This window comes from Lissotriton helveticus, chromosome 3_1 (genome assembly GCF_964261635.1).
Source record: "Lissotriton helveticus chromosome 3_1, aLisHel1.1, whole genome shotgun sequence".
Taxonomy (NCBI): domain Eukaryota; kingdom Metazoa; phylum Chordata; class Amphibia; order Caudata; family Salamandridae; genus Lissotriton; species Lissotriton helveticus.
Window position 1 is genome coordinate 1,347,188,983 of NC_136061.1, and position 25,722 is coordinate 1,347,214,704.

At 48.6% G+C, this 25,722-nt stretch overlaps 1 protein-coding gene across 3 annotated transcripts in view; it reads left to right on the forward strand.

Annotated features, from left to right (window-relative positions):
- Positions 1–25,722, forward strand: part of LOC144824974 (ATP-dependent RNA helicase DDX25-like) — a 2,510,053-nt gene that overhangs the window by 192,082 nt on the left and 2,292,249 nt on the right. For all 3 annotated transcript variants that reach the window (XR_013609216.1, XM_078683906.1, XM_078683905.1), the window contains exon 3: positions 2,332–2,373. Coding sequence is in view for 2 of the 3 variants with exons in the window: in XM_078683906.1 (XP_078540032.1) it covers positions 2,332–2,373 (42 nt within the window). In the remaining variant the exon portion in view is untranslated. The remainder of the gene's footprint in view (positions 1–2,331; positions 2,374–25,722) is intronic.

Below are 25,722 nucleotides of genomic sequence, written 5' to 3' on the forward strand. Positions count from 1 at the left end.
ATCAGTGATGTCATCAGTGATGTCACTGACCATGTCATGAATGATGTATTATGTGACATCATCAGCATTGGATTGCGGATGCGCGAAATATATAGTTAGTGCAACTAACTATATATGGAATTTCATTGGTTTTATATCAATAAAATGTCCAGCTAACTATATATGGTCTCTAACCTATGGTTTTTTCAGTGAATTTTCAAGGTTTTGTAAATGCAAATTCCTAACTATATATGGTCTATAACCTATGGTTTTTTCAGTGTGTATATATATATATATATATATATATATATATATATATATATATATATATATATATATATACACACACGTGTGCATACATTTTTCAGTATCACATACAAGAAAATATAGGCCTCAGTGACTTAGCAACTTACAATATCTTTCTGTATAATTGGAACGCAGGCCACCTAGATCATTCATATCTTAGTTCAATGCGGATCAAAATTTCTGTGTTTGTGAAGCCAGTCTACCGACTTGTTTTGGAGATCAGACCAGGACTCTATCTGTCCCTCTCTAAGCGCAGGGACGCCAGTTAGGACAAGCACATATGGGGTGGAGGCTGGTAGGAGATGTAAGACATCCGGATTAAAATTAGAACCAGACTATTAGAACCAGACTTATTTTGATCTCAATTCACATTGTTGGGGCCGTTAACTGGCTTTAAGCCCTGCTTAGGGGACCTGCCTTGGTTGTTGCCCCTCTTGTCAGGACCCATTCCATCCTTCCCTGTTGTCAACCTGCTGCTTCTATTAATATGATCATCGCTTTTTGATACGGAGGCCGCCCTATTCCCACATGATTAGCAGAAGGCAGCTTGGGGGCAACTGCGCTTCGGGATTGCGAAGCACCGTTAGTTTGTTTGACCATTTGTTTTGACCATTCGATGCTAAGTGCAGAGCAAATTTCCCCACCTCCGCCATTACCCCTATTTGTGTTTGCTGCCACAGTAAATGTCTACAGATGTTTATCTTAGACATTTTCTGCCATAGGACATCAAGTTTCTTAACAAAAATTTCCATTAGACCATCCAATCTAGACTCAAATCCTTCCATCAAAGTGTCTAAAATTTCGATACCCATATTGGTTGTATTAGGGCCATTAACCAGAAGATCTGCAGTCTGGGTGGAGATAGAGCTTGTCATCCGGGCTTCAACTATTCCATTGCCGCTGCTACCATCACTGCTACACAGGACGTCTGTATCAAAGTCTATCTTTTTTTGCCTGGACTTTGGCTGGTTTAGATTTGATGCATTTTTCTTTCCCCCAAGTGTTGTAACAGCCAGTGTCCGCCCTCTGGCTATCTTGCTCATGGTCCCTCGAGTATTACTGGCAGGGGTGCTTAGATCCTGGTTAACAGATGGGGATGAAGATGGTATGTTTGTGACTACTATGACAGGACTTAAAGTGAAAGATCTTGTATAAGCACCGATTCGGCCCTTATAATAAAATCATCTAGTGTTCCAACGACCCCCTTCCGTTTACTCATTTTAGCAGTGGGGTAGTTTAGTTACTTAGTGACGCTCCATGCGTTAATGTTCTGGAAGGGGTAAGTATGTCAACTGGATTTAATAAAATTAGCACATTAACTTACTTCCGTGAGACGATAGTCCTCGACCAAAGCACCAAATGGGGTGGCCCAGCGCGGCCTCTTTTGGCCCCTGATGGCCACAGACGGCCCGCCCTTTGCCCGGGCTTAGCCCGCCCGCGTCCCGCGATGCTGGAAACTTCAGGCGATTAAATCCAAATGGTAAGGTAAAGGGGAGGGGCTGCTGGTGCGTTCGCGGCCTCGCTGGTTCCTGGGGCTGCGAGTCCTGCCGCGTTGCCTGCTCCCACCGCTGCTCACAATCTCCACAGAACGATGCGTCTCCTGCGGAGCGGGAGGCGAGAGAAGTAATTAAGCCCAGTGCTGAAGGGAGGGGCTGCTGGTGCACTTGCGGCCCCGCTGGTTCCTGGGGCTGCGAGTCCTGCCGCGTTGCCTGCCCCCACCGCTGCTCACAAGCTCCACAGAACGATGCGGGACAAGTAAACATCAGCGCAGAGCTGCAGTTGACCTGAGGGCCGCATTTAAAGGTCAGAAGGGCCGCATGTGGCCCCCGGGCGTACTTAGAGTATCAGTGAAGTAGATGATACTTGCAAAGTGAGCTAATCTGTGTCTAACCGTAACCTGGTCCGACTTTTGTGTCAGAAATATGTATATTGGTAGGTTAAATACAGTTGAAAACCTAGCTATAAAACATTTGAGCCATAGTTAATTCATGTTGGAGTTTTGTGTTCAACGTTTTTTGTGAAATGCTTTTTATTTTTTGCTTGCAGAGACATGGGATCAAGACGATGACTTCGACGACGATGTGGAAGGTACCTTAATAGATTGAATTTTAGGAGCTGTAAATGAAAAAATTACTTATCACAACAGATCTATTCTTATTGTGGGAACACCGCATTTCTAAATTGAGTTTTAATTAATCATAGTCTCTGTAGGGACGAACCTTGTGTGGGGCAGAGCAACCAGAAATCCCATTCTCCAACATGGTCACGTAAGACGACTGTTTAAAGCCCAGCTTTTGCTACATTTTCATGTACCAGTCCTTCCGTCCTAAGTCCCCGATCAATTAAAAATAAAGGTTGGCGTCGAAGACTAGAAGTTCTTGACTTGGTGGCAGTATGAAGCATAAGGCTGCAATTTCAGCTAGCCTTCTCGTAGGGTTCTCTTTGCCTCTATTTAGCATAATTGAAAACCAGGTTAGAAATTCTTTTTTTGCTTAAGCAGTTATCATGGTAGGCAGGGTCATTTAAATATGTATTGAGGTGTTAATGATAAATCAAAGTAAAGGATTTGATATCTTTTCTGGTCCTCCTTCATTGTTGTTCATGTAGTCATGCACTTGTATTCATGTTTTTCAGTACGTTATTTCACGTGTATTTTATTTCTCGGTTGAGCAAGATGTGTTACTTTGTTGAACAAGAAAGTATAATATATGGGCAAAAACAGACCATACTACATCGCAACTAGCAAACATCTATTTGAAGTTTGCTGGTCTTATAAATCAACAGACGAGAAAGGACCTAGATTCATTAACACCAGCTTGAAATCTGAAAACAATTGTGAGACTTTCTGAAAACCTATGAAAACTCTTCTGTTGAGCTCTGCGCGGGACTGGGGTGGTCACGGCGTACTATTTAACCCAGCTATTCAACCTACCCCACCTGTAGCTTCCTCTTGTCTCCTCATTTTACTCCTTCTCCTGTTAACACACGGAAGTCTATGAAAAGAGACCTACAGTGCTATATAAAACTCCTAAATAAATAACGAAAAATATTATTTTATAAAATTCTCAATACATTTACTCGTGGGGAGACACTTCACTGATGTAAAAAAAATACATATTGTGGTCCTGTGAATACGAACAAAATAATTCACTTAGTCTGGAAATATTGGATTGCTGCTCATACAAATAAGTTGCCATATCTTCGTTTTCAAGCGCTCTCCTTCAGTGCAAACGAGATATCTAAATTATCCAGTATTAGGGTATCTTTCCTAGATTCACATGCCTGAATAATTCCCTGTCGTCGGGATGGGAGTCCCGGGTACATAAATAAAGTAATGTCTCATAGACATATATACATAGTAGTAGGCCAGAGGCCTCTCATTAGTAACATATCCATGTCCTTTTGTGAAAAGCACCAAAGTTTGGAGAAGAGCCAATCCGCTATCACCACCCTCTGGAACCTTCCTGGAAGGAGCTCTGGTCCCTCAGATTTTCTACCGCACGCCGTGCTAAGGGAGTCTACACTGAGCTCTGCTCAGTTTTCCTTAGTTTCTGGATTTCCAAGGTTTTTTCTTCATAATTTCTTCATCTGTGTGGAGTATTTCTGGTTCTTTATGGCTGACACTCCTAAAAAAAAAAAAAAGGGACTTTTTAGGTCCTGTGCTTCCTGTGGTAAAAAGAGACTTCATGTGGATGATCAACACAAGGACTGTCTCTATTGCCTCTACCCTGATCATTCTTCAAAGGACTGTAAGGTATGTCGTACCTTCTCTAAAAAACCCTCAAAGACCGGGAGGGACGCCTCTTAATTTGGCTGCAGAGGCTTAAAGATAAAGACCAAGCAGTTTCTTCTGAAGAGAGTGAATGTTCCTTTAGGACCTCGCATTCCTCTCAAAAGAGACCTGGGGTGGCCTCTCCAGGTCCTTCAACGCAGCCACCTCAAAAGAAGACACACAAGAAGTCTTCAGAGGCACATTCCAAAGCTGTACCTATGAAGGTTTCTCCTCAAGTAACTGTTCCAACCTTCAAAAAGCCTGTCTCCACCTCGTCCACTGTGACTGTTACCTCCTCAACTACGACAATATCTACTTCTGTGGCATCTTCTGTCCTATCCACGTCGACATCGACCACTCCATCGTCGACGGTTGGTAGTACTATCTCGTCGACAATAAAAATTCAAAAAATCGTCTACGCCAAAACCGTCGACGACTCTACGATCGCCGTTGACGACCGTACCCACATCGACGAAGGCTTCCATGTCAACATCTACCCCGTCGTCGACGAGGACTCAGACGACGACAAAGACACCGTCGGCACGCTCATTGTTGCCGGCTGCATAGTCGATGATTCCACCGTCGACGCCACAACCATCGACGCCAACTCAGTCGACGACGTCATGGTCGACATTACCACCTGTAATACCCGTTGACGTCTCACCGTCGATGACCACTCCGTCGACAGGCTTGTCGACGACGGCTGAACCTACCTTACAAAGTTCTATGTGCACCGTAGAATTACGAAACACAGGCTGACACCAGCCTTGACTTCTCCAAGCAGAGTTCAGCCTTTGCCACCTGTCCACCTCCTGGATGAGGAAGACTTGGATGAGGGCAGTATGTTCAGGACTGCTACTAGTCCATCTGAACTTAAAGTCAAATATCATGAAAGTTCTGATAATGAGGATAGAGAACAAGAGGACTAGGTGGACTACCATGAGGAGTACCATCCCCTTTCACCTCCAATTTTTTTTTTTATTATTTGATTTTAAGATTTTGGATACAGGTTGCAACCAGTATAGCACAAACTTCAATACCCCCCCTCCTCCTGCCTCCCCCCTGTAGGTCTGTAGAACAACACAATATAGATCACTCTTCCACAGTTGTCTCGCATGATTACACAGCCATTTAGCCAACAACCCTTTGAGTAGGGCAGGCGGCGTCTGAAGTGCACTGTAGCATTGAGACACATAGAGCTTAGGCGACTGGTCTGCCTCTGCTGTTCTCCACGCCTCCCAAACACCGACAGCCAACACAGCCAACACAGGATTCTGTTATTTCTGCACCATTTACACTAACCCACAACCCCTTGGGAGTCCCGCGCCCCCTCCTCCTGGTCTGAGTCTGCGCTGAGTGCTATGTATGTTTGGTATAGACCCCAGAAGTTCTTCGGTCTGCTTGTGGGGGGCAGCAGTTCGCTGTATATCTCAGATTGCGTGCAGGAGTATAGCATGTCGTTTGCCCATAGTTTAATAGTCGGCTTCGGGCCTTTCATCCAGCAGCATGCGACCACCCTGCGCGCAAGGAGGAGCCCCATGTTAACTAACCTGCGGATTGTTTTTGGTAGGTTCTCGGTGTATCCTATCAGGGCCATCGCAGGGTCCGGGGGGATAACTACCTTCGTAACGGTGCTGAGTTCTGCAAAGATTTTATGCCAGAAATTATTAACGCTCGGGCAGCCCCACGCCGAATGGAGAAAGTCGGCTTCTGGAAAATGGCATCGGTCACACTCCGCTGTGGATCTGAGGCCATACCTATGAAGCCTGGACGGGGTGTAGTAAATTCTGTTGATGAATTTGAAGTGCACCAGCCTGTGTCTGCCGTTCAAAGAAATGCCCCTCGTGCTGGTGCAGCAGTATTTCCAAATGTCATCACCTATCGTAATTTGTAAGTCAGCCTGCCAGGCCAATCTCGCTTTTGTGTATGTGTTTTCCCTGTGTGACATTGCAAGGGAGTAGAGATGGGTGATTTGCTTTTGGGGAGTCGCAACCTTTATGATGTGCGTGAGCTCCTTCATTTCCGGTGGTTCTGCCATGTCTCCCCCTAGTAGTTCTAGGAATGCATGTCTTACTCTGAAGAAGTGGAATCTCGTCAGCAAGGACAGTTCCTCCCGGTCCGTCGGGGCCTGTTCCCAAGTTTTTACCACTCCATCCCTAAATAGGTCGCCTGCTGTCGCAATCCCTAGCTTCCGCATCGCTTCAATCACCCCCTTGTCGCGCAGCGTGGGTAGCCAGCGTGTCCAGTCAATTGGCATGCTGGGACTGTACAATAGCGCACCACCCTGCTTTTGCAGAAGGTTATATCATGCATGTGTTGTGGCCGCAATTGAATCCAGGATTCCCGGGCGGCGGTCAGCTGGTTCGAATATCATGTGTGGGAGGGATAACGGGAGAGCAAAGAGGGTCTCCATCTTTTAGTTCCTGCTGTAGTCTTTGAAAAAATATTTTGGGGAGCGCCATCGGGATAGCAGTGAATAAGAAGAGGAATCTGGGGAGCACTAGCATCTTCATGATGGCTATCCGCCCAATGAGGGAGAGTGGAAGCTTGGACCATGCTGTCACATCGTCCTCTAGTTTACTAAAGGCCGTGCCGTAGTTTGCTCTGAAACGGATCTCTGGATCCGTATGAAGGTGGATCCCGAGGTATCTAATTGCGTCAGTGGTCCAGGTGAGCGGGTATTCCATTGTTGTGGGTTGTGTCGCCGGGGTCAGCGGAAAAGCTAATGACTTTGACCAATTCACTCTGAGGCCTGACAGCGCACCGAAGCGCACGTCCTCCCTTAGCACGGATGTCAAATGATTGTCCGGGTCTCTCACATAAAGCAGAGTGTCATCCGCGTGCATTGAAACTACTATCTTGTAGTTGGGGAAGCAGAGGCCTTCGTTGCCGTGGTATTCCCTGAGGGCGCAAGCCAGCGGCTCTGCCACGATGGCGTATAGCAGGGGAGAAAGCGGACACCCCTGACGAGTGCCTCTGGTGATGGAGAACGATTCTGTCACGAGGTCATAAATATGCAATCTAGCTCGCGGTCCGTGGTACAGTGCCCCCAACATTTGCAAAAAAGGTTGGCCGAGTCCCAGGCGCTCATGAAAGGCCACTCCACTGAGACAAAGGCTTTCTCCATGTCAAGGAATACCGCCAGTGCAGGTCTATCCTGCCGTGTGTGTTGAATAGTGCCTAATACTGTGTGGATATTGTATGTCAGGTTCCTGCAAGGGATGAAGCCTGCCTGTTCCGGGCCCACCAATTGAGGGGCCAGCAAGGCCAGTCTTGAGGCAAGTATCTTAGCATATAGCTTTGCGTCCACATTTAGGAGGGATAGGGGACGATACGAGCTACACTCGTCGCTCGGTTTCCAAGGTTTCAGGATAGTAACTATCAATGCCTCTCTCATCGAGTCTGTCATTTTGCCCTCTATGCAGATCTCGTCGAACAGGGTGGACAGGTGTGGGATCAATTGCTCCGCAAAGGCTTTGTAAAAACCCACGGTAAGGCCATCAGAGCCAGGCGCACTGCCTGACTTCATGCCCATCAAGGCGTCAGTGATTTCGGCCTTTTCTATCGGCTGCATCAGGAATTCCCTGTCGGAATCGGAGAGGAAAGGGAGATATATGTGCCCTAGATAGTCCTCAATGTCGTCTTCCATATCTCCCGCTTGGGCTGTGTAAAGCGTCGCATAATAGTCTTTAAATATTTGAGCTACATCTACTGGATCCGTCAAGGGGTCTCCTGCAACCGATTTAATCTCAGTAATTATCTGTCGCCTCCTCCCTCCACCGACAACTCTCGCTAAAAGTGCACCGGGTCTGTCACGCTCACCATACATCCTAGCCGTGGCGTACTTTCCCATGTGCTTGACTTCCCTGTCCGCTTCGTCGTGGTACTCCTCGAGCAAGAGTTTAATTTCATTGCTTGGCTCACAGTCTACATTGTCCCTCTGTCTTTTTTCCAGGTCCCCCAGTTGTTTTTCCAGGGCCGCTAGTCGCGCCCGGATCGCCTTCAGGACTACCGAGTGCTTGGAGATCGCGACCCCCCGGATGTAAACCTTAAATGCCTCCCAGACCGTCTGGAAACTGTCAACTGAACCTATATTGGTCTCAAAGAATTGATCAATGGCTACCGCCAATTCCCCCCTGAATACCGGGTCCAGCAATGAGTAAGGTGGTAACCTCCACGTGAAGGCAGGGATAGACGGGCGTTGGACTGTAAGCTCCAGGAGCACCCGAGAGTGGTCTGACAGAGTTCTGGGAAGGACCTTGCAGCTTCTAATCATGTTAGATCTGGCCTCTGGAGCAAACCAGTAGTTAATTCTTGTGTGGATGTTATGGTAAGTGGAGTAGTGGGTGTAGCCCCCCTGTGCAGGGTTTAGAATGCGCCAGACGTCACAGAGTCCAAGACGCGTCATAATCCCCTGTAATTCCACTGCAGCCGCAGCAGACTTGCGAGGCGGACCCGCTGATCTGTCCAGCGCGCGGTCCAGGGTAAGGTTCATGTCTCCACACCCCCCCCTCCCCCACCAGATGTCGACAGGTTTACACTGTCTGAGTTTAGTTGCTAAGCTCTTGTAGAAGTCAGGGGAGTCGTAATTCGGGCCGTATGTATTAACAACTACAAATGATGTCCCCATACCAGTACACCTTGATATGACATAGCGCCCCTCCGGGTCAGAGTCCATTAACTGTTGCGTGAAGTTGGATCTAGGATTTACCCATGTTATCACCCCCCTAGCGTGTGTGTTAAATCCGGAGGCCGCAACATTTCCCTTTAGCCCCCTGTGGTGCAATATTCTACTGTCAGTGGGTAGGTGTCTCCTGTATCAAGGCCAAGTCAATGTTGTGTCTCTGCAAATAGCTAAGCACCTTCCTCTCTTTCCTGTGATCATTAAGGCTGCGCACATTCCATGTTAGCGCCCTAAACTTGTCCGAGTGTATGTTGTTCATGTCAGTCGCCATTGTGTCGTTTGGGTCGCTTGTTCGCTCTCTAGATAGGAGTCAGCAGTGCCGTCACTCCGCGCCTCATTCTAGTGCTCTGTATGTGCTACGTTATGTTCCTTGCTGTGTGGTCTAAGTAGTGCCTGAGCTGAAGCGTCCGTTCTAGTGCAATCTACAGGTGGCCTAGTGGCCCTTCTTTGAAAATCAACCCCCCTCCTCCCACAGCAGACCATCCCCAACGTGGCCCAATCTGGATAGCCCCCCCAACCCAACTCCCCAAATGTCCCCCAAAGGTCCCTACTGGAACCTGTTGTGCTAGTAGCGCAGGGGCGGAGGTCACCAAAATTAGAACAGGTAACAGTTTCATTGAAACAGTTTCTGCCATATGGCTCCCTGCCACATCACCCCTTGCATGTCATTCAACGGCTTTACATGTTAGAATGCAAGCCTACGATGAATATCAGTCTCTGCCGAGGCATAATACCCCAACCACCCGACACCCAACAATCCCCAATACTATGTAACAGTCAAAGGAGCAGCCGCACAATGCCCACCAGTCGGCAGGTATAAAAGAACAAATAATTTAATATCAAGAAATGTGCAACATTAACTTGGAACAGTCTCACCATGTCACAGAGTCTGTGGTCACCCAAGGAGTGTTCTCGGATCTCACCAACAGGACTTTTCGCCACATCAGGGGGGCAAACGATCAGCGTCCCCGGCCTTGCATTTCACAGCAATGCTCCGCTGGCCATAATAGACCAGGTTGGCTCAGGGGACACGGTGCGGTCATTCTTGTTTTTCCAGCCCACTAGTAAGGTCCTGTTCATCCGTTTGTCGCCTAGGGCTGTTCCGTTGCTCTTTAGCCCAGTTCTTCAGCGCCTTTTGCAGGTCTTTCGGGTTCGTAAAAATGTGGGAATGACCACGTCTATTTTATCCTCCGCTTCGCTGGGTACAGCATCGCATAGTCCAGTCCAAGCTTAAGCATCTGTTGTTTATACGTGGCAAAGTGTCGCCGCTCCTCCTGCACCCTGGCAGTGAAGTCCGGGTACAGGGAGATGTTTGATCCCTCGTACTGTAGTTGGCCTTTCTCCCTGGCGGTTCGTAGCGCTGTGTCCCTATCTCTGTAGTTCAGAAGCTTGGCTATTATGGGCCTCGGAGGGGGGGGGGGGGTCCCCAGAATCCGAGGCCTTTGTGTGCCGCTGTTCGAAGGGCAGTTTGGACTGCGTTTTATCGCCTTTTCCCATCTTGCAGCGTTGTAGCTCCGCAGGCGTGTTTCACGCAAAGCAGCTCCGGGGGAGAGATGGCCTCAGAAGCCTTCGCGGCACGGCTCCTGCACAGGCACCTTGGGTCCCCAGCACGCCTCTCGGAGTTGCAGCTACACTCTTCGAGCAGGATAGTCCCTCCCGACCCGGCCACCGCGGCAGGGGCCCCCCAGGGAAGCTCCGGGCAGCTCTTAAGCGATTCGATCGCGGCAGTTTTAGTAGTGTCCGGTTGGTTGTCCTTTCTGACCCAGCGTGCACGGCCCACACATCGCAGCAGTCCTCCTCCCCGGCAGGGGGGGAAGGAGGAAGCCGGATTAGGCCAAAATGGCGCCCCGCCCGTAGTGTCTTCCGGGCCCTGGTTCGCCTCAGTCTCACTCTGACCACCACAGTGTGTTTCCCCCTGGTCTGATCGGCATCTCATGCAGTGTCAACTGTTTGTTGAGTCAAGTTGCTGCACCATGGAGGGGGGATGGACTTCCACCAGTGAGAGGCGACTCCCGGGCAGTGAACCCAGAGGCCCCAGAGAGTCTCTCTCCCTATTCACCCAGGTAGGGCGTCTTGCACGGTCGAAGGCCGCACTCTGGCTCCAGGAGGCGCGCTCCGCTCACTACAGCTGTGGAGAGTTCCCCGCAGTCCCTTGCCCGCCCAGGTGTGGCCCCCGCTCCAGTATCTCAACTCTGCAACGCGGCCTTCCACACACAGGATCGGGCGGGCCGAACGCCCTCCGTGGCAGCTATTGGCCTCAGTGTTCAATTCAGGTGATGACCCGTACCGGGCGTCGCGCCCCACAGCGCCCGGCACTCACCGCTGTTGTCATCCGCTGTTCTGCTCCCAACGGCGTGGTACGTGAATGAGTCTTCCGGAGTCACCGGGGAGGGGTGCAGCGAGCGCCGCACGTCGGGTCACGCACTCTGGGGGGCAGACCTACGCAAGGCCGCGGCTCCGAGGCCCGTAATACCGACTCGGCCGATCGCCGTTTCACTCTGAAATAGGGTTCGGGTGTCTTTCACTCAGAGCGTCGGGGGTGCCGGGGGTGTCAAGGGGTGATGCGCCGTCCTCGCCAGTAAGCGTTTGCCGAGAATGCAGGATTAATGCAGGATTATGTAGGTGATTTGTCGGAGCTCAGCTCTCAAGCGTCCGCCATCGACGCTGGCAAGCTCCGCCGCCCCTCTTTCACCTCCCTATGGTTTGCCTACCAGCGACCCTGGTTTCTGACCTCCAATTCCTGATATCTGATTACAAACAGAGGTTCCCAACTTAGGCTACGCCAACACCTCCTCCAGTGGTCTCTCCGCCTAGACCTCGGCCTTCACCTTTGATTTTACAGCCTGGCCCTTCCACTTCACGACCTACGCCATCCTCGGACGATGAAGAGAAGGAGCAACATGAAGAAGGGGAGCTACAAGATTCCCAATCGACACATGATGAATGGGACGATTACGTAATTCCCTCTCCGGCATCCCCTGTGCCCACTCAGGCTGATTCACCCCCTTAGGTTATCGGGGGTTTCCATAATATCCTTGAGAGAGCGGCACAGCGTTTCCAAATACCCATGCCTTCTCATCAACAGGACTGTTTCCTTTATGACTTTAAAGAACCTTTCAAAAATTCAGTCAGGTCTATACCCATTATCTACTACATATGGGACCAGGGCGTCAAAATTATGCAAACCCCCTCTTCTCTGCCACCGGTGTTACCTAGACTAGACCAGAAATACAGGTCCTCTGACATCGCTCCAGCTTGCCTGACCGGCCACCCCAAACCTGACTATTATCACACAAGCCGCTCAGCAGAATTAAAAAAATCAGTCTGCAACACTAACCGCCCCTCCAGATAAAGACTGAAGGCGGCTAGAGAACATCGGGAAACGTTTTTTGTCTATGTCCGCTTTAAAAGTGCGCGCTTCAAACTCTTTGCACTGTTGGGGCGTTATAATCGACAAATGTGGGCTGACATCGCCCCATATCTCGGATCCTTGCCAGTAGATTCAAAAGAAGAGGCTAGGAAGATCTTGTTAGAGGGTGAGTGCACAGTATCCAAGATCATCGATTGTGCGAAGGATATCGCGTCGACTGGTTTTCGCCAATTCGCGGGTGCAGCGGTACTAAGACGCCAAGGTTGGCTGAAGGCGACTGCATTCCTTCCAGAAATTCTATCTAAAGTCCTTGACATGCCATAGGACGGCCAGCTTCTCTTTGGCACTCACATCGATGACGCCCTTCAGGGCATAAAAAAGGATACTGATACGGTCAGGGCTTTGGTTACCCTTCAGTTTAAGAACCCTCCTTTTCGTGGCTCCAGAGGAAGGGGACAATCTTCTGCGAGAGGAGACTTTCAGCACTACCTTTCCTCCTACTCGTCGAATCAACAATACCGACCACAGTACCAACAGCGTCAACAGCCTAAACAGTCCTCTTACAATAAGTCCTCCTTTCAAGGAAAAGGAGGCAGACAGAAAGACAAAGCTAGACGACAATGACTTTTCCCTGCCACAGGTCTCCACTTCCTTTCCACCATCCAGGATTGGAGGAAAAATTTCTCATTTCCTACACAATTGGAAAAAGATAACAGATCGCTGGGTCCTACAATTAGTCCAGTTTGGCCACTCGCTGGAGTTCATCAAAATTCCTCCACAAACCCCTCCTCGTCCTATGCCCCACAAGAACTTACATCTTCTACTCTTGGAGCTCTCGCTGATGCTCCGGAAGGGAGATATAGAAAGCGTTCCTCCTGGCCAACGTGGGAAAGGACTCTATTCCTGTTTTTTCCTGGTGAGGAAAAAAGGAGCAGAAATGGAGACCTATACTGGACTTGAGAAGTCTCAACAAATACCTAAAGAAACCGTCGTTTCGCATGGTTTCTCTTCAGGAGGTGCTACAACTTCTCAATGCGAACAACTACATGGTGTCATTAGACCTTCAGGACGCCTATTTTCACGTCCCAATCCACCGGAATCACAAGAAGTTCCTGAGATTCGCCGTGGCGCGCAGACGCTACAAATTTCGAGTACTGCCTTTTGGCCTAAAATCAGCGCCACACATTTTTACGAAATGCCTGTCCCCAGTGGCCGCATATCTCCGACAGCAACATCACCAAGTCTTCCCGTATCTAGACGACTGGCTCGTCAAAGCACCTTCTCGAGCGGGCATATTTAGATCCTCTGACGCCTGTCTTCAGCTTTTCAATCGTTTGGGTCTCACTCTCAATCAGAGCAAGTCTATCCTTTAAGCTATCCAGCATATAACTTTCCTGGGCGCTGTTCTCGACACAACCAAGAAAAAGGCTTTTCCTTCAGCGGTGCGACAAAAAAGACTTTTCTCTTTAGCAAATCGCATAAAATCCAAAAAGTCCCTCACGGTGCGCCTCTTCAAATCTCTGCTAGGGATGTCTCACTGTATCCTGCTGGTCCCACACTGTAGTCTTCACATGCGCCCTCTCCAAGAAGCGCTGTCAGCTCAATGGATCCAGTGTACAGGGTCATTCGACGATGTCATCCGGATTACCTCTCATATGGTCCAAGCTCTACAGTGGTGGACTCACCCTCACAACCTTTCGCAAGGCTTGCCTTTCTTGTTTCCAGCTTCTCCGCATATCACAACAGATTCGTCCCTGGAAGGTTGGGGTGCATTTCTCCAAGAGCTCCGGATAAGCGGACGGTGGTCCCCAACCGAGCAGAAGCTTCACATAAATCTCCTCGAGCTGCGAGCGATCTACCTAGCTCTTCTGGCTTTCCTGCCACGGATCAAAAACTCTAGTGCTTGTGCGAACGGACAACACCACGACGATGCACTATCTAAACCAGGGGTCTCCAACCTTTACTGTAGTGAGAGCTACTTCTGGTCAGTGAAAATTGTCATGAGCTACTAAAGTCCAAGCATCTCGCGCATTTTTCAGAGACCCCTCCCACACCCTCATTCATTGCCTTAATGCTAATTTTTTTGTGCCCATACTGTGGTTTGAACAAGATACATAGACCTATGGAGCTGAAGTTTATTGACTACAACACAAAGGCAAAATGTAAAGCGTGCTGTAGTCAGTGAAAGTAGTTCAGGACAGGCAAGCACTTTTGATTTTAACATTGGCCCCCTTCACCGTGGTAGCAGCTCAGTGCCTGCAAGGACCTTCGATTTTAAGGTCGGCTGCAACCGCGCTTTGTTACTGAAGGCAGATGTAAAGCGTAGTGGCAGCTGATGTTAAAACCAAAGGCCATAAGGCAGCCTAAACAACGAAGCCACCAAGTAATGAAGGGGTGGGACAGCGTTAACTTTCGGGCCCTTGAAAGCCCCTTGGTTGGGGGAGGTATCATGGACGTTTCAGGCAGAAAGTTGGTGTTAGTGTACCTCCGAGGTGACCAACAGGTCAGATTCAACTGTCCATCCAATGCAGCCCCCCTGCTCCCCCCACCAGCAGAGACGCAGTGGCAGCCCTTTCCAAGGCAATAGGGACGAGAGCCCGACCTGTCAGCAGAGACCACACCCCAGCCTTCCTGGAACAGTTCTAATGTGCGGCCCTCAGTGCACATGCACCCCCACCCATGTGTGACCCAAACATTCAGTAACGGGGGAGGTGCGCAGGCCCGATCTACGAGCAGCAGAAATGGTCTCCATTGCTCCTCGCCCTGGAACATACCGGGCAGACATACTTCACCCCCAGCCGAGGGGAGGGCGGGAGGCAACATTCCGGCCCCCAACACTCACAGCAGAGACAACACGCCACAATGGATGCAGGGGGGTGCTTGAAATGCATTTTAAACATCAGGTTAGGCCCAGACTGTTTACCACACAGACCAGTAGGGCTGACTCAGGCTTCCATCTTGTAAGTGGTGAGCATCGTGCCCCGTGCTTTACCACTAGAAAGATGAGGAAAACCGTACCCACTGACCTAAGCAGTGCTCCCCCAGTCCGTGACATGGTAGCAGAGGCCAAAGAACCCACCACTGTTTACTCGAGCACATCCTTCCAGGCTCCTACAACCAGGCGCGCAACACTTATTGGGGCTCACGGGGCTTCAGCTTCCCCCTGTCGTGTGTGTCAGCCCAGGCTGACACAGCTTTGTGGGCTGGCGAGTATTAATTGCAGCCGCACCCGAGTACTTAACAGGTCATTAAAAGACCGTTTACATGTAAGTGAGGCTTTTGTTGTGTGTTCCCACCTTCTTACGGCCACTCTGGTGACGGCTGGAAGAATTAGCCCCCCCAAATCTTTTTCACCCCCCCCCCCCCCCCCCCCCCCCCAAAATTTGGCTCTAGTTACCTGCCTACAACAGACCGTGCAGAATGCTTGAGCCCATCTGTATGCACGCCAGGGGCCTCTTTCCAAAGTTTACTCTGATGGCAGACATGGTCATGGCTCGGCCTGTAGCGTCTCTGGATGCCTCGTGGCACTTTTTCAAATGTTCAGGACAGCGCTACACACTAACAGGGTTCACATTTAAACAAGCTATGTAGCAATGCTAAGCACTATAAAGCCTGATGTGAGTCTTTGGGTGCTCTTGAAACTCCGATACAGCTTGCGCCGCAAGGCTTTGATTCTGGTTACTTCTGGCATCAAAGTTCAGGATCCCGTGACTACTAACTAACCCTGTAGGCTTACATGCACTTAGCCCAGGGTTTTTACCAAATATCTTGCCATATAAATCCGGGCCAGGGGCACACTTACCAGTCCTGCGCAGCTTGTCCGTAGGATGAGACTGCAATTACGAAGTGCGGTGGCGTGACTTCAGGAAGAACGTCACGTTCTTTGGCCCGCCCCACCCCAGCTAAGCTCAATTCAGCCAATCTCTGCAGCTGTTTTGGGTGAGGGCGGGCAAGGGCTGAAAGCCCTAAAAGACAATGAAGGGATACAAAATAAATGCTAACAACAAAGTCTTTAAATTAGAGAGCAGTCACGAGCTACTCCCAGAGGGTCAGCGAGCTACCGGTAGGTCGCGATCGACCGGTTGGAGACCCCTGATCTAAACAAACAGGGCGGAACCCGTTCACAGACATGGTCTCATGAATCGCAAAAAATCTGGAACTGGTTGCTTCTTCACAACATCTCCCTATGTGCAGAGTACGTCCCAGGAACGGACAACGTCCTCGCAGACTCACTAAGCAAACAACGGACAATGTGCCACGAGTGGGAGCTGGATCAGCGGACTCTCAACCGCATTTTCACCCAATAAGGCACTCCTCACCTGGATCTATTCGCAACCAAACAGAATGCCAAATGCCAACACTACGCAAGCTGACGTCCCCAAAAGGGGTCTCTTGGGAATGCCTTTTCGATCGCATGGTTATACGTCTTTGCTTATGCCTTTCCTCCATTTCCCCTGATTCCCAGGGTTCTCAGGAAATTGAAGGCAGAACATTGCACCCTCATCTTGATAGCACCATCATGGCCACGCCAGCACTGGTTCACAGAGCTTCATCTCCTGTCGCTGGAACCGCCGATCCTGTTGAGGTCGTTCCCCTCTCTCCTCACTATGAACCAACAGCAAGTCAGACATCCGGATCCAGCATCACTCAAATTATCGGCTTGGCTCCTGAGTTCGCAGAATTCCATAGCCTAGACATCCCTCCGGACTGTAGAGCAGTTCTAGCTTGGGCTCGAGCTGACAGTACCAACAAAACATATTCCCTGAAATGGAAAAGGTTCTGCATCTGGTGCAAGTCAAAGAAGATACACCCTCTCTTATTCTCCAGAACAAATGTTACCTTACCTCCTCCATCTGGCAAATTCAGGTATTGCACATTCTTCCAATAAAGTTCACTTGGCAGCAATATCTCCTTTCAGGAGATCCTCTACAGACCCCTCTTTTTGGTCTAGTAGATTGAATGAATAAACAATTTCTTAAAGGTGTATTTAGAATGTTTCCTCCTGTGAAAATTCTACCTCCTACTTGGCAACTTAACACAGTTCTTGCTCAGCTCATGAAACACCCTTTTGAGCCGATACACAGAGCTGATCTCCAGTATCTTTCCTGGAAAACGGCACTTCTACTGGCTCTTACCGAGACGAGTGAGTGAGCTTCAGGCATTCTCTATCCATGACCCTTTCATTCAATTTAAACATGACCGGGTGATCCTGAAAACAAATCCTAAGTTCATACCCAAGGTTCCGTCGGACGTTCACCTCAATGAGCCCATAATTTTACGGTCCTTCTTTCCAAATCCACAAACTGCAGTGGAGAGAGCTCTCCATTACCTCGATCTCAAACGCTGCCTTAAATTTTACATTGACTGAATGAAGACATTTCGCAAAACCAACCAACTCTTCGCAGCTTTCAGTCGACCTAGGAAAGGTCTTCCACTAACTACGCAGAGTATTTCCAGGTGGATTTCTGCAGCCATTACCTTCTGTCACCAGCAAGCAGGGCGACCCCTGCATTCCAAGGTTCGAGCCCATTCCACTAGGGCTATCTCGACCTCCATGGAGCTCTTTGCTGGAGTGCCCATTACAGACATCTGCAGAGCGGCGACATGTAAAACGCCTCATACGTTCACCAAGCATTACTGCTTGGATACAGAACTCATGAAAGATGCAGCAGTGGGACAAGCAGTGCTCCGTCACCTATTTCACTAGAGGTGAGCCTTTCTCTTCATCCAACCGTCCTTTTGTATGCATGCACATTTCTCTCTGATATTGCATTTTGATACCTTTTATGCTTCACATTGCTATGTTATGTATGATTTTCATACTGTACCATTCAAAATTTGCTCATCATTGCTGACTACTCTGATTCAGGCATGTGAGTCTATGAAAGATACCCTAATACTGGATAAGAAATGCGTTAGATACCTGTAACTGCAGTTATCCAGTATTGGTATCTTTCATAGATTCACATGCAACCCACCCACCTCCCCTGAAAGGGCTCACTTTAGTTCTCTCAATAATACAATTACTTAGCATTGTGCTTACGAAAATCTGAGGGCCCAGAGCTCCTTCCAGGAAGGTTCCAGAGGGTGGTGATTGCGGATTGGTTCTTCTCCAAACGTTGGTCCTTTTCACAAAAGGACATGGATATGTTACTAATAAGAGGCCTCTGGCCTACTACTATGTATATATGTCTGAGACATTACTTTATTTATGTACCGGGGACTCCCATCCCGACGACGGGGAATGATTCAGGCATGTGAATCTATGAAAGATACCAATACTGGATAACTGCAGTTACAGGTAATTAACGCATTTCATCCTGCATGTGCAGCTTCTCGTGTTAATTGGTATTGGCATCCTCCACCGTTGTAACACAACAAAAGGGAAATAACCTTTTGTTTCATCACCTTCCCATTGGTCAAACTAATAGATTACTTCTGTGAAACGAATAGTCATTCACAACAAATAAATTGTATTTAATATTGTTAATCCATTGGGTGGGTGGGTTGTAAGCTGTCTAATCTTAATATTGGTGTTTAAGGTGTTTAATCTTTTAACACAATACATTTGAAATAGAAGGGATATTTTCGCTCTTTTCTAGATGAAGGATTCCATGATCACAGCTTTGAAAAATAACTTGACTGACATTATGGCAATGTTCAAAATGTGTTACTACTATGGAAGCCTTAGTTTTCAAAAGCATTTGCCTTTTATATGCAGGACATCAGTGCTTTACTCATCCTGGTTTACCTGTCCACTTGGACATTTAGGTTTACTATGGAAAAGGATTATTGTACCTCAGGAAGTGTGGCACTCTGTTCTGTAAACGTAACTGTAAGTGGGCTTTGTAGTGTATGGTGCAACCAGGTAAGGGGATAATACCTTAACCCATAAGAATAAGTGTAGGGAAACCCTGCACTATTACATATGAAACCAAGTCCTGGGCACACAATACAGAGAAAAGGTATCAGCATTGTTCAAGAAAAAACTCGTAAGTTCTGGTCAATTGTTCTTGTAGGTAGAATATTACTGTCTTTATTTCTTTTCTCAGTTGGGCAAAATAAACCAGCCAATACTGTCTGCCGTGAACACCCACAGCACACTCGCTGAAGATCCATTTCCAGTACCGAACTACCGATTGGTCTTTGAAACTTCACGGCACCTCCAACAACTGGTTCACCATTGTATCTGTACTCCCATAACAGTCCACTATTTTGGAACTTAATCTTGACTAGCTGTGTCGGAATTATCGGCGAACGACCACGAACATCTTTTTCTCCGATATTCAGCCGTGAGGAAGTCGCAGAATTATTTTCCAATGGACGGAACACGTGATGGCTGGTTTCTTTTGCCCAACTGAGAAATGAAATCAAGACAAAGTAAAATTCTACCTACAAGAATAATTGACCGGAACAATGCTGATACTTTTGCGCTGTATTATCTTGTGTGCCCAGGACTTGGTTTCACTTGGACATTTAATGTAGTACATGATTGTTATGCCTGCTGCTCAACCAGTGTGACTGTGGTGGTGGGATTTTGGTGTGTGAGGTGGCTGTGGAATGTTGCTGAGTGAGTCAGTTGGAGGATGGGCTGAGCAGCTGGAAGTCTGCTCCTGGTGGTGTTCTTCGTAACCTCTTACTCAATAAACCTTCTTATTTAATCTACCTTTGAACTGGACATGCTTGCTTCAACAACATATTTTGGCGACATTTATTAAGAGAAACCTATGCCTGCAAGTGGCCAGAGAGCGGAAACAATCCGAACTCCACCTTTATTAAACAAACCTGAGGACACTACTGAAAGAGTTAATTTAAATGAACAGGACTTCAAAGGAACAGAAATGAGCAAACCGCTGAAAGAGAAAGTATAAACAATCCCTGGGAACTTTAACCCCTCCCATGCGCCTGCGATTTTGCGGAAGTGCGGCACTTCCGCAAAACGGGCGGGGCGGCGTCAGCCATTGGCCGACGGCTGCACCAGCGAGGTAGCGTTGCCGACGGCAGCATGGAAGGGGTTAAGTGCTGAACGATGGCATGCCCTTCATCCCTACCAGTTTCCTGGCCCACCGGCCAGCCTACCAGCCAGGACATGTTTGATTCATGTGTACTTTAATTTACTCAAATGGAGCCAACCAGCACCAGCCAGGGCATATTCAATCGATGTGTTATTTTAATGGTCTCCGTAAGAACAGACCTGCTGTGAATATTTAAACTAGCATTTCTCCAGTATTAGGGGTGTCTTTCATAGATTCACATGCCTGAATCATTCCCCGTCGTCAGAGTGGGAGTCCCACGGTATATATAAAAGCAATAAATGCCATAAAACGTATAGCAAATATCAGAGATACCAAACCAGGAAGTAAAGTAGCACCAGCTACAGTAGAAAAAACTTCCACATTAGTGACTATCCTAGTCGTTATGTATTAGTCCAAACTGCGGCCAATCAGGCGACAGCACCCACCAGAATGTCCTCCCCAGAGGCTCAGGCTCTCAGATTTTCTACCGCACGTCGTGTGAAGGGAGTCTCCCTGAGCTCTGCTCAGTTTTTCTTCTAAATTATTAGTATCTTCAAGTTTCATTGATGTCTTCTTCAAAATCCCTGTTTAGGGCCTGTGATTCTTGTGGGAAGCCTAGACTTTTCAAGGAAGATCCCCACAAGAAATGTTTGTATTACCTTTATCCAGACCATAAGGCAAAAGAGTGCAAGATCTGCCGGACCTTCCCCCCTAAGACCATCAGGGATAGAGAAGGACGTCTGCTACTGTGGCTCAACAGACTCAAGGACAAGGATGACCCTTTGTCTGAGGTAGGAAGCTTTGCCTCTGGTTCTTCATCTCTTTCTACTAAGAGGAAGGCTGAAACAGAAGTTTCATCTCTAAGGGCGAAGGTGGCTAAGAAGGCTAAATCCTCTCAGGATGCGGGGCCTAGTACTTCAAGTAAAACTCTCCCTCCTACTATAGGGGATAGTACGCCCTCTAAGAAGTCTGGGAAAAATACAGTTCCCAAGAAATCTTCAAAATCTGCGCCTCCTCAGTTGCCACCATTGACAATTTCAACGTCAAAAAAGGACTGTTTCCTCTCATGTGGCCACGTCTACTACCTGCACTATGACTTTCTCCTCACCAAAGCCTACTCTTGTCATGTCTTCAGCTTCATCGCCTACACTGGTTCATGTCCAGATCAGGCCTATCTCGTCGTCGACAATTGTCCCGTCGACGACGGCCAAGGTACCGTCGACGAGTCTCTCGTCTACGTCTGTGATGTCGACGGTTGCATCCCCGTCGACGATGAAGTTGGTACCGTCGACAAAGCCTTCGACGGCCCGTCCGTCGACGATAAAATCCTCGTCGACGAAGAGATCCTCGTCGACGACGAACACCGCGTCGACGAAGCTACCGTCGACGACCCCGTCGACAACCCCATCGACGACGATATCGTCGACGAGACAACAGTTTCTACAGAAAGCGGATGTTCCATCGACGCCGCCTCTATCAAGCTGCACTACTTTGCAAGTTTGGTCAGCGCACACAGCAGGGATTCCATTGCCATCTCCTGCAACTACGGCTACGCTGCTAAAGAAGAGAGCTACTACGGAGACGATTTCTTCAACGCTTGTAGTGCCAGACAAACTCTTGGATTCCGATGAGGAAGGATCCTATGAGGATGAGAATTTTGGGGCAGCTAGAAGTCCATCTGACCTCCGGATTAAGGTACAGGAGGATGTAGAGGAGGAGATGGAGGACACTGAGCCCACTTCACATGCTGACAGGCCTGCTCCGGATAGGCAGTTGCCTGACGATTTGTTTCGCAATTTGCAGTACATGCTCAGTGACTACTACAGACGTTTCCCACCTTCAGAGTCTGGTGAATCTACAGTATCTACACCAAGACCTCAGACAGTGCCTCCGCTTTCTAAGCGGACGCAACCGTTGACTACTGTGCCATTGGAGGACGGACGTCCAGCGTTAGCTGCGTCGGAAGGTTCAGCTCCTCAGCCACGGGAGGAAGAGTTCTCAGAACATGAAGAACAAGAGGAAGGAGAACTGGATAATGGGTCAGAATCGTCGGAGTATGAGGATTATAATGCAAACACGCCCTCTCCGGCAGAACCTACTACATCTGAGTCACCACCTGTGGACATTGCCTCATTCCATAAGATCATGGATAGAGCAACGAGGAGGTTTATGATAACCATGGAGTCAAAGCAAGAGGATTGCTTCTTGTACGATTTCAAGACTACACCACAGAAACAAAGTTGGACCATTCCAATTATAGAGTTTATCTGGAAGGAAGGACTAAAGATCATGTCCAAGCCAAATTCTTTACCAGCAGTGCTCCCAAGAGTAGATAAGTATAGGGCGCCAAATACTTCTCCAGCATGCCTTATCGGACAAGCTAAAGCAGACTTAGTGGTAGCACAGGCAGCGCAGAAGAGATCTTCTAATCCTACCTCTCAAGTTTCTGTTCCTCCAGACAAGGATGGGAGGCGCCTTGATTCTATCGGGAAGAAAGTTTCTACTATTGCAGCTACGACAATCAGAGCCGCAAACTCCCTAGCCATTCTAGGACGATACGATAGGCAGATGTGGTCGGACATCTCGCCGTACATGGACAGGCTGCCCGAGCCAGATCGAACTGAAGCGAAGAAAATCCTTCAAGAAGGAGAGTGTGTCTCCTCGGAAATGATTGACGCTGCAGTGGACGTTGCTGCCACTGGATTTGGACAGCTAGCGGGTGCAGCTGTTCGCAGGAGGCAAGGATGGCTGAAAGCAACATCCTTCCGACAGGAGGTCCAATCCAGAATTATAGACATGCCATTTGATGGAGAATTCTTATTTGGAAAGCATGTTGATGAGTCGCTGGAGGCCATCAAAAAAGATACCGAAACGGCACGTTCGCTGGGTACTCTGCAATACCGGAAGTCTTCCTTTCGTGGAGCAAAAGGAAGAGGGAATTTCTCTAATAGAGGAGGGTACAACCAACAGCGCTCCTATTCTTCCGCCCAGGGAAACCAAAGATTCCAGCCATATCGGCAGCAAACTTATGGGCAGAGAAGAGGCAATTTCTCTCAACCTCGAGGAAAATCTAATTATCGAGGAAGAGACAATAAGAAATGAGGTACGCATCCTGCCACCACTTTTTGCCAACCCGAACCAAATTGGAGGAAAAATATCCCAACATTACTTAAATTGGTCAAAAATTACCACAGACAAATGGGTCCTGGATGTGGTAGCCAGAGGACACATTTTGGAATTCGTGAAAACTCCCCCAAATTGCCCCCCAAGAGGACCCCCTCCAGCGCACCTCAAGGAGCTGTTCATCCAGATCAACACCATGATCCGGAAGGGTGCAATCGAAAGAGTCCCTCATCATCAGAAAGGGAAAGGCTTCTACTCAAGGTTTTTCCTTATTCGCAAGAAGTCGGGAGAATGGCGTCCCATCCTCGACCTGCGTGCCCTAAACAAGTTCCTGAAGAAACTCACATTCAGGATGCTAACACTGCAAGAAATCCTCCAATTTCTTTCGGCGGGAGATTTTATGGCAACACTAGACCTTCAGGATGCATACTTCCACGTACCAATTTTTCCACGGCATCGGAAGTTTCTGAGGTTCAGAGTGGCTGGCAGGGACTTCCAGTTCAAAGTCCTGCCATTTGGACTGCGTTCAGCTCCCAGAGTGTTTACGAAGATACTGGCCCCAGTGGCTGCCCATCTTCGGTTGCAATCGATACAAATATATCCATATCTGGACGATTGCCTTATCAAGGCCAGTTCTTTCGACATGGCACAAGATCACGTTCAAACAACACTGGCACTGATGCAAGACCTGGGGTTCTCTGTAAACTTCGAAAAGTCACACCTCACGCCAGCAACAAGAAAGACTTTCTTGGGAGCGACACTGGACACCAAGCTCGCCCAAGTATTCATCTCAAACGAAAGACAGGACAAGATTCACCGATTCGCTGCGGCACTGTTATTAAAAGAGTGCGTTTAAGTGCGCATGTTCAAGTCCTTCATCGGTATGCTTTCTTCCTGCATTCTTCTCACCCCCAACTGTCGTCTTCGGATGAGGCCCTTGCAAGAAGATCTCAGTCGTCAGTGGCTCCAGGTATCGGGATCCTTCGAGGATATCATCCATCTTACACCACGAATGCGACAATCGATACAATGGTGGACCCACCGATCCAACATACAAGTGGGATGCTCCTTCCTCACGGAAGTGCCCAGGTTCATCGTAACCACCGACGCATCCATGACAGGCTGGGGTGCACACCTCCAAGGCATGACGGTCAGCGGGAAATGGAACCAGATCCAAATGAGATGACACATAAACAGGCTAGAGTTGCACGCCATATTTTTATCCCTGAAGTCCTTTCAAGTGACTCTACAAGGTGCCACAGTTTTAATACGGACAGACAACACCACCTGCATGCATTATCTGAACAAGCAGGGCGGCACAAAATCAGCCCGGTTGTCGCGACAAGCACAGGAGATCTGGAGTTGGGCCCTGACTCACAATATCCATCTGTCAGCGGTCCATGTTCCGGGAATCGCAAATGTGTTGGCGGACTCTCTCAGCAGGTCCGGGGGCTGCACTCACGAGTGGGAACTACATCTACCTTCTCTACATCGCATCTTTCAGATATGGGGGCATCCGGATCTGGACTTGTTTGCGACCTACCAGAACCGGAAATGCCCATACTTTGCAAGCTGGGTTCCCCACAAGGAATCGTGCGGGGATGCCCTTTCGCTGAATTGGAATCAAATATTCGCCTACGCTTTTCCACCGATACCTCTGATCCCGAAAGTTATCAGGAAGATGAAGAGGCAACCATGCCGGCTGATACTGATCGCTCCACGATGGCCCAGGCAATACTGGTTCACCGAGCTACTCCTTCTCTCGGAATGCAACCCTATCCAACTTCCACGCATTCCGAATCTTCTCTCCACCCAGCAGGGCAGGGTATACCATCCGAACCCGAACTCGCTGAAATTGTCAGCTTGGCTCCTCAGCACATGGAATTTGCACACCTGAACATTCCACAAGATTGCCAAGAGGTGCTGGCCAAAGCCAGAGCTCCATCCACGATCAAAACCTACAAACTGAAGTGGAAACGTTTCTGTGCATGGTGCCAATCTAATGATCTACATCCCATTCATGCAAAACCGGAGCAAATCCTTCCTTTCTTTTTGCATTTGGCCAGATTGGGTTTGGCACATTCTACTCTTAAAGTCTTCCTGGCTGCCATCTCTAGATTTCGTCAAGATGGATCAAACTCTTTGTTCTCTGTAAGGATCATACAACAATTTTTCAAGGGGTTATTTCGTATGTTTCCGCGTGTCCGGAAACCCCCTCCGGCATGGCATCTGAATGTCGTACTAACTCAGCTCATGCGTCACCCTTTTGAGCCGATCCATAAGGTGGACCTAAAATTTCTGTCATGGAAGGTGTCGTTGTTACTAGCCTTAACATCTGCTAGAAGGGTTAGCGGTATTCAAGCAATTACATCTAAAGCACCTTTCATCCAATTCACCACGGACTCCGTGGTACTGCATACTAATCCAACGTACATGCCTAAAGTGCCTCTGGACTTTCATCTGAATGAGCCGG